The 15,756-nt window shown below is 57.5% G+C and overlaps 1 protein-coding gene across 1 annotated transcript; it reads left to right on the top strand.

Annotated features, from left to right (window-relative positions):
• The first annotated feature begins 697 nt into the window (after positions 1–697).
• LOC111145454 (PR/SET domain 12) lies at positions 698–14,832 on the top strand. Its single transcript, XM_022500350.1, has 5 exons — positions 698–920; positions 2,799–2,989; positions 4,438–4,593; positions 13,040–13,151; positions 14,423–14,832. The coding sequence occupies exons 1-5, from the start codon at positions 698–700 to the stop codon at positions 14,830–14,832; spliced, it is 1,092 nt and encodes a 363-aa protein (XP_022356058.1).
• Positions 14,833–15,756: the final 924 nt, after the last annotated feature.

The following is a 15,756-nucleotide window of genomic DNA, read 5'->3' on the forward strand; positions in this document are numbered from 1 at the left end:
CCGTCCCCTCCTCTCCTCGCCGGGGCCTGAGCCTCCCTCCCAGCCCGGCGCTTCCCACGGGGAGAGGAGGAGGAAGAGGAGGGGGGGGGCGGAGAGGAAGGGCCAGGGAGGGGCGGGAGGAGCGAAAAGGGACAATTCGGAGCGCCCGCGCGCCCCCGCCCCTTGAGCTCTGGCGACGAGGGCTCCTCGAGCCCGGCCGGGTACAACAAGTCTGTCCGACGTCAGGGGGTCATTAATAACCAATTAGGAGGGTCACTGAGGCTCCTATAAAGGCGCTGAGCTTTTGCCAAGGCGAAGACCGTCCGGGCCGGGTGTGCGAGAGGCGAGCGCCCGTCCCAGAACCCCTCGCCGCCGTTTCTCTGCAGCCGCCCGCCTTCCACCCGCCCTGCACCCCCCGCACCCGCCTCCGCCTCCACCCCTGTGTCTCCAGCCGTCCGCGCCGCCTCTGCCACCTCTGCTGATTTCTCCATCTCTCTCTCCCTCTCCGCCTCGCTCCCCCTCGTTCACTTTCTTCCCAGCCCGACTCGCCTCCCGCTCCCTCCTGCGTCCCCCCCCCTCGTCCTCGTCCTCCCCCTGCTCCTCTTCCTCCTCCTCCGTCACAGCCCTCCTCTCTAGCCCCTGCGCTCCCCTCTCTCCCGCCGCATCCCCGTGTCCGCCCGGCCGTCCGTCCCCGGCGCCGGCGAGCCCCGGACCGCCCATGATGGGCTCCGTGCTCCCGGCTGAGGCCCTGGTGCTCAAGACCGGGCTGAAGGCGCCGGGACTGGCACTGGCCGAGGTCATCACCTCCGACATCTTGCACAGTTTCCTGTACGGCCGCTGGCGCAACGTGCTGGGCGAGCAGCTCTTCGAGGACAAGAGCCACCACGCCAGCCCCAAGACAGCCTTCACCGCCGAGGTCCTGGCGCAGTCCTTCTCCGGCGGTGAGTCGCGCCGTCGAGGCCGGTCGCGCCCCCTTCTCCAGGCGGCGCAAGGTTCCCGTCCTGGCGACGCACGGGGCACGGCAGGGCCACGGGGCGTCGCGGCTGTTCCGTGGGCCTCAGTTTCCCGGGAGCCGAACCGGGGCGCAAGCAGCCAAGGCCCGGGCGGGGCGGGAAGCCGCTCCGCGCCCCCGGCGGCTCAGAGAAGGGATCGCCGCGTCCAGGCTGCCCGGGCCCTGCGGCCCCTGGCGCCCCCCGGCCCGCCCCTCACCCCTTTGAGCCGGCGGGTTCCCGGCATTTAAAGCCTTACTAGGCGTGTAATAGCAGTTGACTCAAAAAGAAGGGGTTTAAAATTCATTTAGTTAACTTGGGCTTGACCCGAGAAAGTTCCCACTTCAACCGAGAACTTTAAAAGGCAGGGGGCTGGGGAGGGGGCGGAGGGCGGGCGGGCCGGCAGAGAAAGCCGCGGAGGGAGCGAGGGAGAGAAAGAGAGAGCCAGAAAAGTTTCTTTTCTTTAAGATGTCTCAAGTTCTTATTCCTCATTCATCAACCTGCAAACAATATCTTTGCCCGGCGCTGGCATCTCTGCGCGTCGCCCTCTCTTCCCCCGTGACGATTTCTGTTCCTCTCTTAATTCACCGTGCAGACTAATTCCACTTCCATTCACGCTATGTCAACCATCTAATCCCCCCTTTTTGTAAGGGGAATTCCTCGGCCCCTTTTAAACAAGTCCTCTCCGCATTGAGCTACAATTTACTGCTACAGCATTCTTCCAGGGCTAATGAATTTAGAATTAGCAATTTCTTTCGAATGGAGCCGAATGAATGCTATCACTTTAACAGCGTGACAAATTGCCGGCCGCGCCGCAATGGACACCGTTTAACAACCCCCCCCCCCCGCCCCCGCTTTCAGCCGGCCCCGCTCGCCGGCCATTTTCCCCGGTAGCTTAGAGGGGAACCTTGTAAGACACGGAGGCCGGCCCTGTGCGCCTCGCCGCCCCCACTCCGGCTGCCAGGCCCGGCAGGGGCATGGGGCGGGGAGGGGGGGGTGGCTGGGGGCCGCCGGGCTCTTTCCCGCCCAGAGGGCGACTTCAGGGCTCACGGGGGTCCGGCGCCCTTTCTGGCACCTGCGATCTTGGGCGGCGAGGAGGACCGAGGTGGGCCCGGGGTCACCCAGAGAGCGCCCCGAGGCAGCCCGCCGTTGCCCGTGTTCCTTTTGAGCTTCCGCGCCCCCGCCCCCACCACCCCCCGCCCGCAGCCCGAGGTCTCTTCCCAGCGCAGTCGCCAGCCAGCCCGACGCGCAGGGCCTCCCGCAACCCAGAAAAGAGAGCTCCTGGCCGCCTCCGGGGCCTTTCGACAGCGCCCGGTGTCTGAGCAGGGAGACGCAGTGAGCGCGGATTGTCCCGCGGAAGCGCGATCTCAGGCTTGGCGATCACCGCCTCCTGGAAGCGGGCCCCAGTTTACCCATATGTAAAGCCGCCCGCTGCGGTGGGCACAGTCGTTCTTAAATCTTACAGGGTGAGGGTCAGGGAGGTTGTGGATGCTTTGAGAATTAGTGGAGAGACCAAATAAGTAAATAAATAAATAAAAGCAATAAAAGCTCCTAGAAATGAGCCCCAAAGCACCTCTTGCTTCGGAGGGCACAGACGTTCCGGGTTGCAAACCGAGGCGACTCCTGCGCTGAGCAACCCCCGCCCCCGCCGCCGCAGCCCCCCTCCACCGCACACAAACACACACCCCAGTGACTTCTCCCGAGTCACTCCAGGGCGGGCCTGAGGTGGGTCTGGCCGGATGGGACCGCCCTGAGTCTCTGGCGGGAAGGGCCGACCATCCCCTGCCTCAGGATCTGACCCCGTCCCCCTGCCCCCGCTGGTGGTCACAGAGGTGCAGAAGCTGTCCAGCCTGGTGCTGCCGGCGGAGGTGATCATCGCGCAGAGTTCCATCCCCGGCGAGGGCCTCGGCATCTTCTCCAAGACGTGGATCAAGGCGGGCACGGAGATGGGCCCCTTCACTGGCCGCGTCATCGCCCCGGAGCACGTGGACATCTGCAAGAACAACAACCTGATGTGGGAGGTAGGTATCTGCCACTCTGTGCCTGTCGCCCCTGCTGGGATCTTGGGGTGCTTGGGCGCTGGTGCTGTGTGACTCCGGATCGCGGATCCTGCCGCCCTGTGCCTGGAGGTGCATCCCCAACCCCGCTAAGACAGCTAAGGCCTTTGTTTGGAAATTCTGATCCTCTTTCCTCTGGCCAACCCTTGGGACTGTTGTTGGCCCTACTTCACAGGAGGGCACTGAGGCCCCAGGAAGCCATGTCGCTTGCCTACGGCGCCGTTGCAGAAAGCACAGAAACCAAACGGGGGTGGGGGGGGACCTCCCAGCTACCTGCATTCTTTTCCTCCGGAGGAAGTTGCAAGGAAAGCCCCTCTGAGCTGGGGGTGAGGGTGGCCAGCATGGAGAATGGAGGGGCCTGTGCTTCCTAGGAATGGGCTTCTCAGCCCAGGCAGAATAGTGACAACTGGAAATCATCAGGGGACAAACTGGCGTTGAGTCAACTTTCTGAGTCAGTGACCTGCATGCCACCAAATGAGCTCAGCACCTATGAATTATTATTCCCATTCTCCAGAGGGAAGCTGAAGCTCAGAGAAGCTTCCACCCCGGCTTCTGACCCTCCTCTCCTTTGACAGTGCCAGATGTCAGGACGGCCATCCTTAGGACACCCTGAGGACAAAGCCATTCCCAAAGCATTTCCTCCCCCCTGGGGCTCTCACCACGCAGTGGCCAGGCTGGCAGGCGTACCCTCTCCCTAATCTCATTTCCCTTCCCTCCATGGGTTCCCCCCAAGCCCCCACCTGACAGTCCCTGGAGAAGCCCAGTGTCACAAATCTTGCCCCTGGTCATAGGCGCAAGAGGAAGAGAATAGGGCAAGGTCCAGACACCTCTCCCGACCTCACCTCCTCCCTCCCTGGAGACCTAGGCCAGTAGTTATCTTCTCCATTTTTTGCTAGGTTAGGAAGTTGGGTTCTAGTCTGATTTCTGAGTACTCTTGGTAGCTCCCACAACGGGGCTTGGGCCAGAGCAGGGTGCCACAGTGAGCCAGCCTTCCCTCTCCAGGCTCCTGGGTCCCCCTCTGATTCCTGGTCTGTGCTTGCCGCCGCTTTGGGGAGCACGTCTGCATCCCCAGGGAATTAGCTGAATGGCACCTTGTCGAATCAGGGATCCCTTGGAGACCCTTTCCTTCCGGAGATGGGCAGAATGTGGCTGCGGGAGCCCTTGGGGCCCTGGAGACTGACTCCCTGTCGGTCACTTCTAGCTGCCTGGCCTCCGGCTCTGAGCCCGGAGCCGCCCCCCCCCCCCCCCCCCGCCCCTCAGCAGGAAAGCTGAGATGATTATAGAGCCGATAGCCCTTCCTGGGGCTGTTGTGGGGATAGAGGGAGCATAGGCTGATATGCCAGCAGCAGGGCCTGGCGGGGCCACAGGTGGCCCAGCCTGCCTCACTCTGTCTCTAATTTACCTGCACGCAGGTGTTCAATGAGGATGGCACAGTGCGCTACTTCATTGATGCCAGCCAGGAGGACCACCGGAGTTGGATGACCTACATCAAGTGTGCACGGAATGAACAGGAGCAGAACCTGGAGGTCGTCCAGATCGGCACCAGTATCTTCTACAAGGCTATCGAGGTGAGTGCATGCGCTGCTGTGTAGGAAGCCAGGGGGCAGCTGGGAGAAGGGATGCAGGCAGCCGTGTCCGGGTTCTGTTAGGAGGGGGGGAATGGAGGAGCACTGATGCCGGCCCTGCTGGCCCTGCCCAGGCATCATGGTCTCTGGGAGCAGGAACATCGTGGCAAGTTTTCTGCACCGCAGGTCAGAAAGTATGGAACTTTTGACTTTAGGCCATTGTGGATGTCATGAGTCCCTCTACTGTGAGGTCCCCAGATAGCTGCTTAGGGTGTCCTGAGGTTCAGAAGCTAAGAGATACAGAGAGCAAGATGTGGGGAAAGCATTTGAAGGCGAGAGAGAGGGCATCGTGTCTGCAGCATTTTCGCTGCATGCTGTTCCTTGTTCTGCACGCGTGGGACGTTGAAGCGGATCACGACTCCAAGTCTCGGCTGTGACACGTAGATCATGCGCTGTGTGAGGCGTCTCCTAGACTCTGTGGACGTCTTATCCCTTATAATCCTTGTGTATTTAATCCACGAGGGAGGGTTCTGCGATGATCCACAGTTTGCCGACAGGGAGGCTGGGGTTCACTTGGTGGCAGGGGGACTTGGGAGCTCTTACCAGGCATTGGGGGAGATGTTGGTGCTAATGCCTGTGCTGGGTCGAACTGCTTCGAGGCGAGGGAAAAGGAAAGGTAGCTGCAGATAAATATCATATCCCGTGGTTGAGAGTAGCTAAACCATGCCCAGGTCATGGGAAGGTTCAGAAGGATGGTAAAGGTGGTGTTCCCAATAGGGAAACCTTGGACAGAGGCAGGAAAGCTCCTGGTCTACAGAGAGGGGCTGAGGCAAGACAAGTGGTGGTAGCCATGGTGGGCCAGGCTGTCGGCACCCTCCGGACAGGGTCTCTTGGCAGGATGCTCAGCGTCTGGCCCAGGAGCGGGACAAGCTGTCCTCCTTCCCCATGGCAGATTGGTGGTGAGTGCTGTGTGGGGGTGTGGATGGGATGTTCTCCCCCACCCCCGGCCCCAACTTGTCTGGACCTCCTGCTTCCACTCTGCTGGTGGAGAACACTAATGAAGAGAGGCAGTGTCCTCCCTTGGGAGTGGGGCTAGCCTTGGTTGAGTTTTGGAGAGGTCCAAAGCAAGTCTCCCAGGGACAGAGAATGACTTCCCTCTAGTCCGTTTCCTCCCTGGGACTCAGAGCCTCAAATCTTTCTAAGGTCTGAGGGGCACTGGGGCCTAGCAGCTTCTGGAACTGGGGTCCAGTTGTCCCTCAAAAACCAGGCTCCAGGAAATCTCCCAGGGATGACAACAGAATGGTCTTTGCCTGGGTGCTGGTGTGGCCTGGGAGGGGGTCTCAGCTGAGGGGTAGACTCTGGGAGCACCAGGAAGTGGAGGGTAAAGAAAGGTTTCTGGACTGGCATTCATGGGGCGTGGAACAGCATGGGGCTGTTTGAAGGTAGGACCGAAGTGGCCCAGGCACATAGGACAAAGGTCTAGGACAAAGGGGGCTCCTGTGACCATCTGGCTGGGCGGCTACCCCGTGGGAACAAGGAATCGGCCTCAGGTGTGGCTGAATCTCACTGGAGCGCAGAGTAACTCCAGGATCCTCCCTGCCCCCTTCTTCCCAGCCTCACACACACATCCTCCCTGCTTCCCTGCCGTCCTGATACAGAGGAGATGGGAGACACGCAGTCGTTCCATTCCTCCTCTCTAACACGAGCGCACGCACACGTACACGAGGACAGATGCATACGCATGTGCATGACAGATCGTGGGAATGCTTGTGTGGTTTGGGGCCAAAGGACTCCCGGATGGGCCGACTCGGGGATCTCAGATCATCTCCCTGGGCAGGTCATACTGGTTGAAGTCTCGACGGAGTCAGAAAACATTAGTAGAAATTTCTACAGAAATTCAGAGTCAGAGGACAGTGTCTGAAGAGTATCTCTAGGAAGGAATCTGAATTTGGAAGATTCAAGAAGAGTCATCTATGTTTGTGTTTTAAAAGATTTTATTTATTTGACAGAGATCACAAGTAAGCAGAGAGGCAAGCGGGGGCGCAGTGTGGAACCAGGCTCCCCACTGAGCAGAGAGCCCGATGCGGGGCACAGGACTCGATCCCAGGACCCTGAGATTAGGACCTGAGCCAAAGGCAGAGGTTTTAACCCACTGAGCCACCCGGCGCCCCTAGAGTCATTTATGTTTTATTGGGATTTAAGTTGATAAAAGGGAATCAGGAAAAAGAAATCAATTCATATAGGATGACATGAGTGAGATGCCCTGAATTTCCAGTCAATGCTTTGCCCCAGAGGTAAGCAAGCCTATGAAGAAGGGACTGCTTGAGTGAGGGACAAGGAAACAGAAAATATCACTTTACGGTCATTTTGCTTTTCATCAGCAAAGCTGGACACTTTTTCCGTGGTGGCAGTTTTTCTCAAATCATCGTGTGGCCATGTCAGATTCCACTTACCAGACCAGGGGTGCATCTGGGCCAGTGTGACCACCCACCATGCGCTGGGCAGAGACCAGGGCTCGCTGGCGCTTCTAGGCTCCAGCAGAAGAAATTGCTTTTCCTCCAGGCCACTCCCTAAAGTCTCCGGGATACATGGCTGTTTGTTTTGTGCGAGTTATTAGAGGAGATGGGCCTTGGCTACGACCCGTCTTCTATCTGTCACTTAGAACTGCCATTTATCTCCCCCTACAAGTCACCCGTGACTCACCCCAAAAATGGGAAGGCCCATCTTTATTTGATAAGCAGGATGCACTGTCGCTGCTCTCAAATCTACCGATACAAAATAGTAGCCCTCCAAATGCAGACAGGGTTGGAAGGCCAGATAGTCAGTGGAGAACCCCCAGGCAGGATTGGCATCTGGCCAGATCTACGGCACGCCATTCTTGGGGCGTTTCCCCCATCGATTTAACCACAGAAGAATTTACTATAATGTGAGGTGCCTAAAATGGCATTTCTATAAAGCACCCAGTGCATAGCAAGTGACCATTTGGTGTCGAATGAGTAAGTCTTTCTGCAGGTGATGGGGACTGGGTCGAAAGGGGGACACACGGACCCCTGTTCTCCCAGAAAAACAAAACCAGCTACCCCAGGAAGCAAGACCCTCTGATGCCAAAACTCCATGCAAGGAAAGGATTTAGTAATTAAGTTATGAGCACTTTGGACTCTGGAGCTGGGAAGAAAATTCCCAGTCTTTCCCCTCCTGGTGTCTTGGCAGATTACTGTGCCCAAAGATTTCCTTTTCCTTTCAAGCACCCAAACATTTTATATGGCAGCTCCCTGAGTCCCATGTCTGCTTTTCCTGGCACCATTTTCCTTTTGACATTGCTCAGGGGTGGACGCAGTTGGGGTACCCTGATTATTAATAATAAGCATCATTGATAATACATGGAGCATTTATCCCCTGCTGGTACTGTGCTAAATGTCTTAGCAAATTTTTAAGACTCGAGTCCTCGCCACTCTGTGAAGATACTATTACTATCCCCATTTTAATGATGGCAAAACTGAGGTTCAAGGAGATCACAGGGCATTAGTGAGCTTTGATTTGGATCCAGGCTTGTCGGACCCCAGAGCAGAGCTCTTGGTCACCAAGCCGTGGGGCCTCCCCGATCAATACGTATTTGCTGGAACTCTATTAATTGGTGTGTCAGGACATCTGTGGTACAATGGAAATTGATATTCGTCCAGATGACACAGATATCCTTCTGGACTAGGGTTTCTGCACCGCCTGGGGGGGAAGGGAGGGTGTCTGAGCCTCCCGGGAGTGTGTTCAATAGTGTGACATACATTTAGATCAAGAAAACAAACCAAAACCAGATCGGTTTCCATTTATAATAAAAATTCAGAAAGGGGGCAGGACAGAACGGCTGGGCTGGCGGGGAAGGTTCAGAAGCGCAAGCTGAGAGATTACATAATTTGTCAAGGGAAGACTCAGGCCCCGATACTCGTCCAGAATCTCGGGGATGTGGATTTTATGGTACGGGATTCGGTTTCCTGGGGGAATTATTTGGTTTACTGTGTGTCCTGCATCAGTCCCTGTTGCCTCGAAGAGGACACCTTTGTGATTCTGGTTCTCCGGGCCTCAAAGGACAGTCCTGGCAGGGTCCTGGCAGTTACAGCCGGCTACGAAGAAAGAAACAGTAGCATTGAGGGACGGGGAAGCCTGGGAGGGGGACAGTGGCTGTTCTTTGCGCTTAGTTGGTCAGCTGCCGGGACCCTGGGAACCTGCAGACAATAGTGCCAGGATCTCCCAGAGAGTCTGCTGGTCCTGAGGGTCCTCCTGGTTATCCCATGGGGGGGTACCAACGAGCAAGCAGGGACCAGGCGCCCAGGGCAGGGGCTGTTGCTGGGCTCAAAGGGGCTCAAAGCTCTGAAGGGCCAACAGACTCCACCTCCGGCCTTCCCCAGTGCTGGTGGCTTCTCGATATTTGTGCCATTCTCAATTCCAGTAGATTCCTCTTAATAGATTTTTTTTTTTTAAGTGGAGCCAACACGGGGCTTGAACTCACCCTACCCTGAGATCAAGACCAGAGCTGAAATCTAGAGACGGATGCTTAACCGACTGAGCCACCCAGGCTACCCGGGTTTTCTTTGTTTAACATAGAGATAGTATAAAAAGTACTGTGTCCTCATTATTTTTTAAAAAATCAGATATCTCATATGAAAAAGTAGAAGCCACTCTGCCTGTCGTGCTGCTCCCCACCAACCTTAAATCAGCATTTTTGAATAGTCTCGAAATGACAAACCCTGCTGGGGAAAGAAGCACAGAAAACTGGCCACCACGGCTGGGCGTCCAGGGTGGGAGAGAGAGTCCCTTTTCACCTCCTCCCAACCCTTACCTGTTTACATGGGCTTGTCAATGTGTCTGTGTTGTTGCTCTGATTTCTGAAATTAACTAGGAAGATTAATTTTAGTCCATGTAAAAAATGTGTTAGTAAGTAAATGCTGCGCTTGATGTTAAAAGTATCGACAAATAAATAAAATCTTTAAAAAAAAAGTCAGTATCAAAGTGCTCATTTAGAAAATCATATTCCAAACAATGATTTTTAATAATACTCGGAATTTGTGCAAACCCAGAGTTCTTGGCTTCTCACACATCACCACTGTTGTTGCTTTTTTAAGATTGTATTTATTTATTTATTTGACAGAGAGAGAGAGACAGAGCTGGAGAGGGAACACAAGCAGGGGGAGCGGGAGAGGGAGAAGCAGGCTTCCTGCTGAGCAGAGAGTCCGATGCGGGGCTCGATTCCAGGACCCTGAGATCATGACCTGAGCCGAAGGCAGAGGCTGTTGTTGTTGTATTTATTTTATATATATTTTTAATTTTTAAAAAGATTTTATTTATTTATTTGAGAGAGAGAGAGAGCATGAGTGGGGGTGGGAGGGTGGGGAGAGGCAGAGGGAGAGGGAGAAGCCGATTCCCCGCTGAGCACAGAGCCCCACACAAGGCTTGATCCCAGAACCCCGGAGATCATGACCTGAGCCAAAGTCAGTCTGTAAAGCATCTGACTTGGGATGGCCAAGTGGGTTGGGGAGCCACCCCGGTGCCTCAAATTTACATTTAATAACAATTGTTATTGTCCATTACAATAAGAAGGCTGGTGTTGATTTGGATATTTGATTCCTGGGCTGAGAATCTGGAGGTGCAACTCAGGGCCATATCCGCTGGGGGCTTGCAGAGCCTGCTCTGCCCATCTGTGCTCTCCCTGGGGGTGCCCCCCACCCCGTGCCCCAGCAAAGCAGGAAGCAGTGGCACCGGAGCCCAGCCTGTGATATTGTTGGTCCCTGAAGGCAAAGCCACCAGTCACCCTGGGTTTTAACTGTGCCCATGGCCCCAAGCCACGCTGCAGGCTCTGTGGGGAGCACTGGGAGACTTTCCTGAGATGCTGGCGAGCTCAGAGAAAATTATAACACGCGCTCCTGCGTCCATCCACCCTGCAAAGTTTTCTGCACACGGCTCCGCTGAGCCCTGACCCCATGAGGCTGAGCAGGGGCACTGTCCCTCTTTTATAGTCCCAGAAACAGAGGCCCAGCACCAGAAGGCAACTTGCTCAGCAGGTGAGGAGCCCAGGTGGACCCCGACGTGAGGTGTGACCTCTGCCAGTGCTGTCTCCTCTTCAGACAAGTCTGATGGGGGGCTGGTTGCTTTCAGAGAACCCTGATTGTGAACATCGAAGCCAGGGGCCGGGACAGAGAGAGAGAGACAGTGTCAGAGGTGACTTACAATCAGAGTCTCAGAGTTGGGGGACCTCAGGGATCGCGTTCCCCCACCTCCTCACTTGAGGACACAAGCTTAGAGGGGATAAGTGCTTGCCTAAGGTCTCCCAGGGGCCCGGTGGCCCAGGGTCCATCGGCACCCTCCCACAGGGAGCAGTTTCCTTCGCAACAAACTGATCTTAAGCGTTTCCCTTCCTCCCTCCTCTTTTCTAGGGGACTCACGAAACCTCTGTCTTCTCTGTCCCCTTTCCAGCAGGGCCTCCAGCTCTGCCCCGCTGACCCCCAGGATGACGGCCATGACTGTGAATGGCCTCGAGGACTTTTGCCGTGGTGCCAGATTCTAACCTGCGTGCTCTCTTTGAGGGGCCACCTTATTCTCCTCGGGTTCAGGGACTGTACTTGACTCTTCTATATTTGGACCCTGTACCTCTGAGCCAGTTTGGCACTTTCTGCCTGGCTTCCGGTCACTCGCTGACCCCGAGGGCTTGACGTGATGGCCCACAGGCCATGGGGGCAGGGACACGATGGCCCCAGGCTGAGCCTCAGGAGGCTGGCTGTGACCAGACCCCCTCACACTTTTCTTCCTCCACCCCTCCTCTCCCGCCCCTCTCCTTTCAGGGCCGAGCAGAGCTGGCTGGTGGTCTGAGGGTCTTCCTGCCTCTGACCAGAGGAAGGAAGCTGTGGTACAGAAGGGTGTTGCATGTGGCAGGCCAGAGTCAGATGGAAGGGGTAGGCCTTCTCTGTAAGCAGGGAACCCAAAAGAGGGGGTCCTATTCTTGCGTGATTTCAGACACCCCAAGATGGAATTTTTGGCGCTTTAACTCCTTTGAGGCGGCTGAGGACCCAGGAGGAAAGCAAACCAGTTGCTGCCTGGGTGTGGCCAGATTTCCCTGGGAAGCTCAGAGAGTGACCCCCAGGATAGGTGGCAAATTGAGCTCTATGGGGTGCAGGCTTGGGAGGGTGGGGGCTCTTTCAACAGTCTTTTCTTTTTTTAAAGATTTTATTTTTAAGTCTTCTCTACACCCAGTGTCGGGCTTGAACTCACAACCCTGAGATCAAAAGTCGCCCGCTCCACGGATTGAGCCAGCCCAGGCACCCCATCTCTCTCATTTGTCTTAGCTGGCTGGGGCCTGAAGGTTCCCCACTTGGGAGGGCTAACGGCTTTCACCACAGGCCTATGGGCCCCTGGGGACATCCTGGAGTGAGGGATTTATGGTCCGTGCCTCCCCAGGAGCAGGCCTTCCACAGCCTCCCGGGACTGTCCCTGAAAACCCCTTCCTCCCAGGGGCCTTCCCATTTCCCTGGTGCAGGTCCTCCCTGGGATTAGCAGAGAACTGTCACCATCTGTCGAGTTCCGTCCTGCAGGAATGGATTTTGTTCCAGGCTCTGTGCCTCAGTGTTTCCTGAGGTGGGGGGGGGTTTCCCTCCACCCCAATGGTTCTTTTTTAGCATTTGCCATGTGCACGGAGTCACACAGAGCCTGTGATCGGGAGAGAGGTACACGGGGCGTGCTGCTGCCTTGTGGGCGTTTTGCGTAAGAGATGTTTCCAGAACATTATCAGACAGGATGTAACTAAGTACCATGGGGTGCCCCGCAGCCCACGCTCCTTGGGAACATCTGGTTCAGTCTTGCCGACCAGAGGGCTGGCTGACGCTGGTTCCCCTCAGTAAGAAAGGAAACGTGTTCTCGCTTTCCTTCTCCCAGTACCTCACCTTGCTACAAGCCTTGCATTCTGCGGCTGTCACTTTGGAACTCTTACGTGGCTGGGCGGCTGCAGCAGCTTGGACAGAAATAGCCAGAAGGCCTGGGCTGGGAGGGGGAAGTAGGGAAGGGGCAGGGGCTGAGCATCCCAGGGCCTTCTGTGTTTCCACAGTTTTGTTTTTTTTTTTTTAAGATTTTATCCATTTATTTGACAGAGAGAGATCGCAGATAGGCAGAGAGAGAGAGAGAGAGAGGAGGAAGCAGGCTCCCTGCAGAGCAGAGAGCCAGATGCGGACCCTGGGATCATGACCCGAGCCGAAGGCAGAGGCTTTAACCCACTGAGCCACCCAGGTGCCCGGTGTGTTTCCGCAGCTTGCTAGCGATGGCCTGTGTGGCTTTCTTGGGGCCGAGACTGGATCCACGTCTCCATGGCAGGTGCAGGACAGCTGCCCTGGCAGCAGGAGCACGTGCAGAGACCCTGACTCTCACCCCCGGGGCCTGCTGCCTCCCTGATCTTATCTGCCTTTCTTCTCTGTAGATGATCCCGCCTGACCAGGAGCTGCTGGTGTGGTATGGAAACTCACACAACACCTTCCTGGGGATCCCTGGTGTGCCTGGGCTGGAGGAGGAGCAGAAGAAGAACAAGCATGGTAAGTAGCCTCTGTGAGGCCATAATGACAAGGGACCCCTGGAACCCAGAGTGAGAGAGTGAGTGAGCGCGTGCACCTGTTGTGGCCGGCACGCTCCTGGCATCCAGGGACCCGGGTTCAATCTCCAGCAGTATCGAGCCCATGAGGCTACTGGCTTAAGCAGGCCAACGCCCCCCAGAGCTACCACCACAGTCTGGACACAAATGGCACTGTTTTCTGGACAAAATAAATTATCTGGGGGCAGGTTGGGTGGGCAGAATACCAGAGAGGCAGAAGGAGTAATGGCCCTGTGGTGGGAGCCTAGATTGAGTTCCCGTTCTGCTGTACAATCCTGGGAAGGGCTCTGTGCCTCAGTTTTTCCATCTGTAAAGGCAAGATGTTGGTCCCAAACTGAGATGATCTTTAAACCCCCTTCCAGCTCTGACAATGTATATTTCCCTCTGTCCCTGGTGCAGGGCCTGGTGGAGGCGCTTGGTATTAACCTGTTGAATGAAGGTGGGGTACAGTGTGCCTGTGTGTGTGTTGTGGGGGATACCGGTCATCACAATAGACACCATTTGCCCAAGACCTATTTCATACCAAGTATTGAGCTGAACCTTTTACAGGTATCACCCCACTTGGGTCCTCGTAAAACCCTTGTGAAATCTGGTTAGAGGGAGAACCTGAGGCTCATGAACTACTATTTATGAGTTAATGTTTTACAAACAGTAATTTCTCTGATGCTCACAGCGGGCTTATGGGGGTGATGTTACCATTACCTCCATCTCAGCAATGCGAAAGGTGAGAGGCGCAGTTCCCTGGTACATAGTAAGCACTCAGTACATATTTGTGGGATGAATAAATGAAAGGGTTTTTGGGGGGAGGGACCTTTTGTGGAAGCCTGCCATTTACAGATGGCTACTTTGAGTGAGGTTCCTCCCGTATACAGGCTAAGGGAGATAAAGTGCAGGTTTTTATGATCATCTCCGGAAGTTGTGCATAGCCCCGCGAAGTCGTAGTCGGTACCCATTTTACAGATGAGGACGTTGAGGTTCGGGGGCGAAGTCACTCAGCCCCCGAGGTCTCACAGCACGGTCTGGAGTCCAACTCCTCTTTGACCTCAAGTTCCTCCCATCCCTCTGGCAGCGCCGCCAAGCAGCCTGCTCAGACCCGCGCCCTCACCCCCGTGGATCCGAGGCGGGCGGGGCGGGTCCGGCCGGGCGCCGGTCGTAACGAGGCTGTTCTCTCTCCCCCTGCACCTGCCCCCCACCGCGCCCCGCCCGCGCGGCCAGAGGACTTCCACCCGGCGGACTCGGCGGCAGGCACCGCGGGCCGCATGCGCTGCGTCATCTGCCACCGCGGCTTCAACTCGCGCAGCAACCTGCGCTCGCACATGCGCATCCACACGCTGGACAAGCCCTTCGTGTGCCGCTTCTGCAACCGCCGCTTCAGCCAGTCGTCCACGCTGCGCAACCACGTGCGCCTGCACACGGGCGAGCGTCCCTACAAGTGCCAGGTGTGCCAGAGCGCCTACTCGCAGCTGGCCGGCCTGCGCGCCCACCAGAAGAGCGCGCGCCACCGGCCGCCCAGCGCCGCGCTGCAGCCGCACTCGCCCGCGCTGCCCGCGCCGCACGCGCACGCGCCCGCGCTCGCCGCCGCCGCCGCCGCGGCGCCGCACCACCTGCCGGCCATGGTGCTGTGAGCGCCGCGCACGCGCACGCCGAGCACGCGCTCCCCGTCTCCTCGCGCCCACGCGCCCCGCCTCCCGCCTCCCGCCTCCAGCTCGTTGGGCGCGGGCCGGGCCTGTTCTCTCCTCGCTTGACACCCCCACCCCGGCCGCAGAGGGCCCGGCGCCCGGCGCTGTAGGTGCGTCCCAACAAGTGACCCCCTAGGCACACAGTCTGCGCTCCGTCTCGCAGGTGAGAACACGGAGGGGCAAGGGTCCCTTTTGCGGGCCACCCGGCTGGGGCGGCTGCTCGGCCGCCTCCTCCTCGAGGGTCCCCACGCCCGGCGCCGGGGGCGCTCTGGCACACCTGTCCAGCCGGCTTCCCGGGCTGGCATCCCTCGGGGGTGGCAGGGCCTCAGCGGGGTCGGGGAGCCTGGCGGCGGGAGGAGGGCGGCGGGCCGGTGCGCGCACGGCCCCTCCGGCTGCCTCTTGGGACTGGTGCCCCTCGGTGTCGCGAGTCACCGACACGATCTTGAGAGCTGGGGGCTGGCGGGGCTCTGGGGCAGCCAGAAGAGACCCGAGACCTGCTCTTCCCTGGCAGGCGGGCCCTTCTCCCCTTCTGGCCACCTTACCCCCAAAGCCGGCTCCCGGGGAGGGACGAGGCACGAACAGGGTACAATGTGCCGGGCAGGACGAGCGCGAGGGCAGACGGAAATCCACTGGGGTACCCGAGGAAGGCCCTCTTGGGGCCTCAGTTTCCCCCTTCCCCATCCGTAAAATGAGATCGTTGGAGCCATGTCTCCTCCCCTTCATCTCTGACTTCTTGCTCAGGGAGGAGAAGCGTCCCTTCCCCTCCTGGCCACACTCCTGCGGGAAGAGGGCAAGACTGGCTTCTCGGCGGAGAAAGCACTTCCAGGCAGTGTGCGATCCTGGTGGTGGGGGCGGTGGGGGGTGTCCGCC

This window comes from Enhydra lutris, unplaced genomic scaffold (genome assembly GCF_002288905.1).
Source record: "Enhydra lutris kenyoni isolate GAN:26980312 unplaced genomic scaffold, ASM228890v2 scaffoldscaffold13, whole genome shotgun sequence".
Classification (NCBI taxonomy): Eukaryota; Metazoa; Chordata; class Mammalia; order Carnivora; family Mustelidae; genus Enhydra; species Enhydra lutris.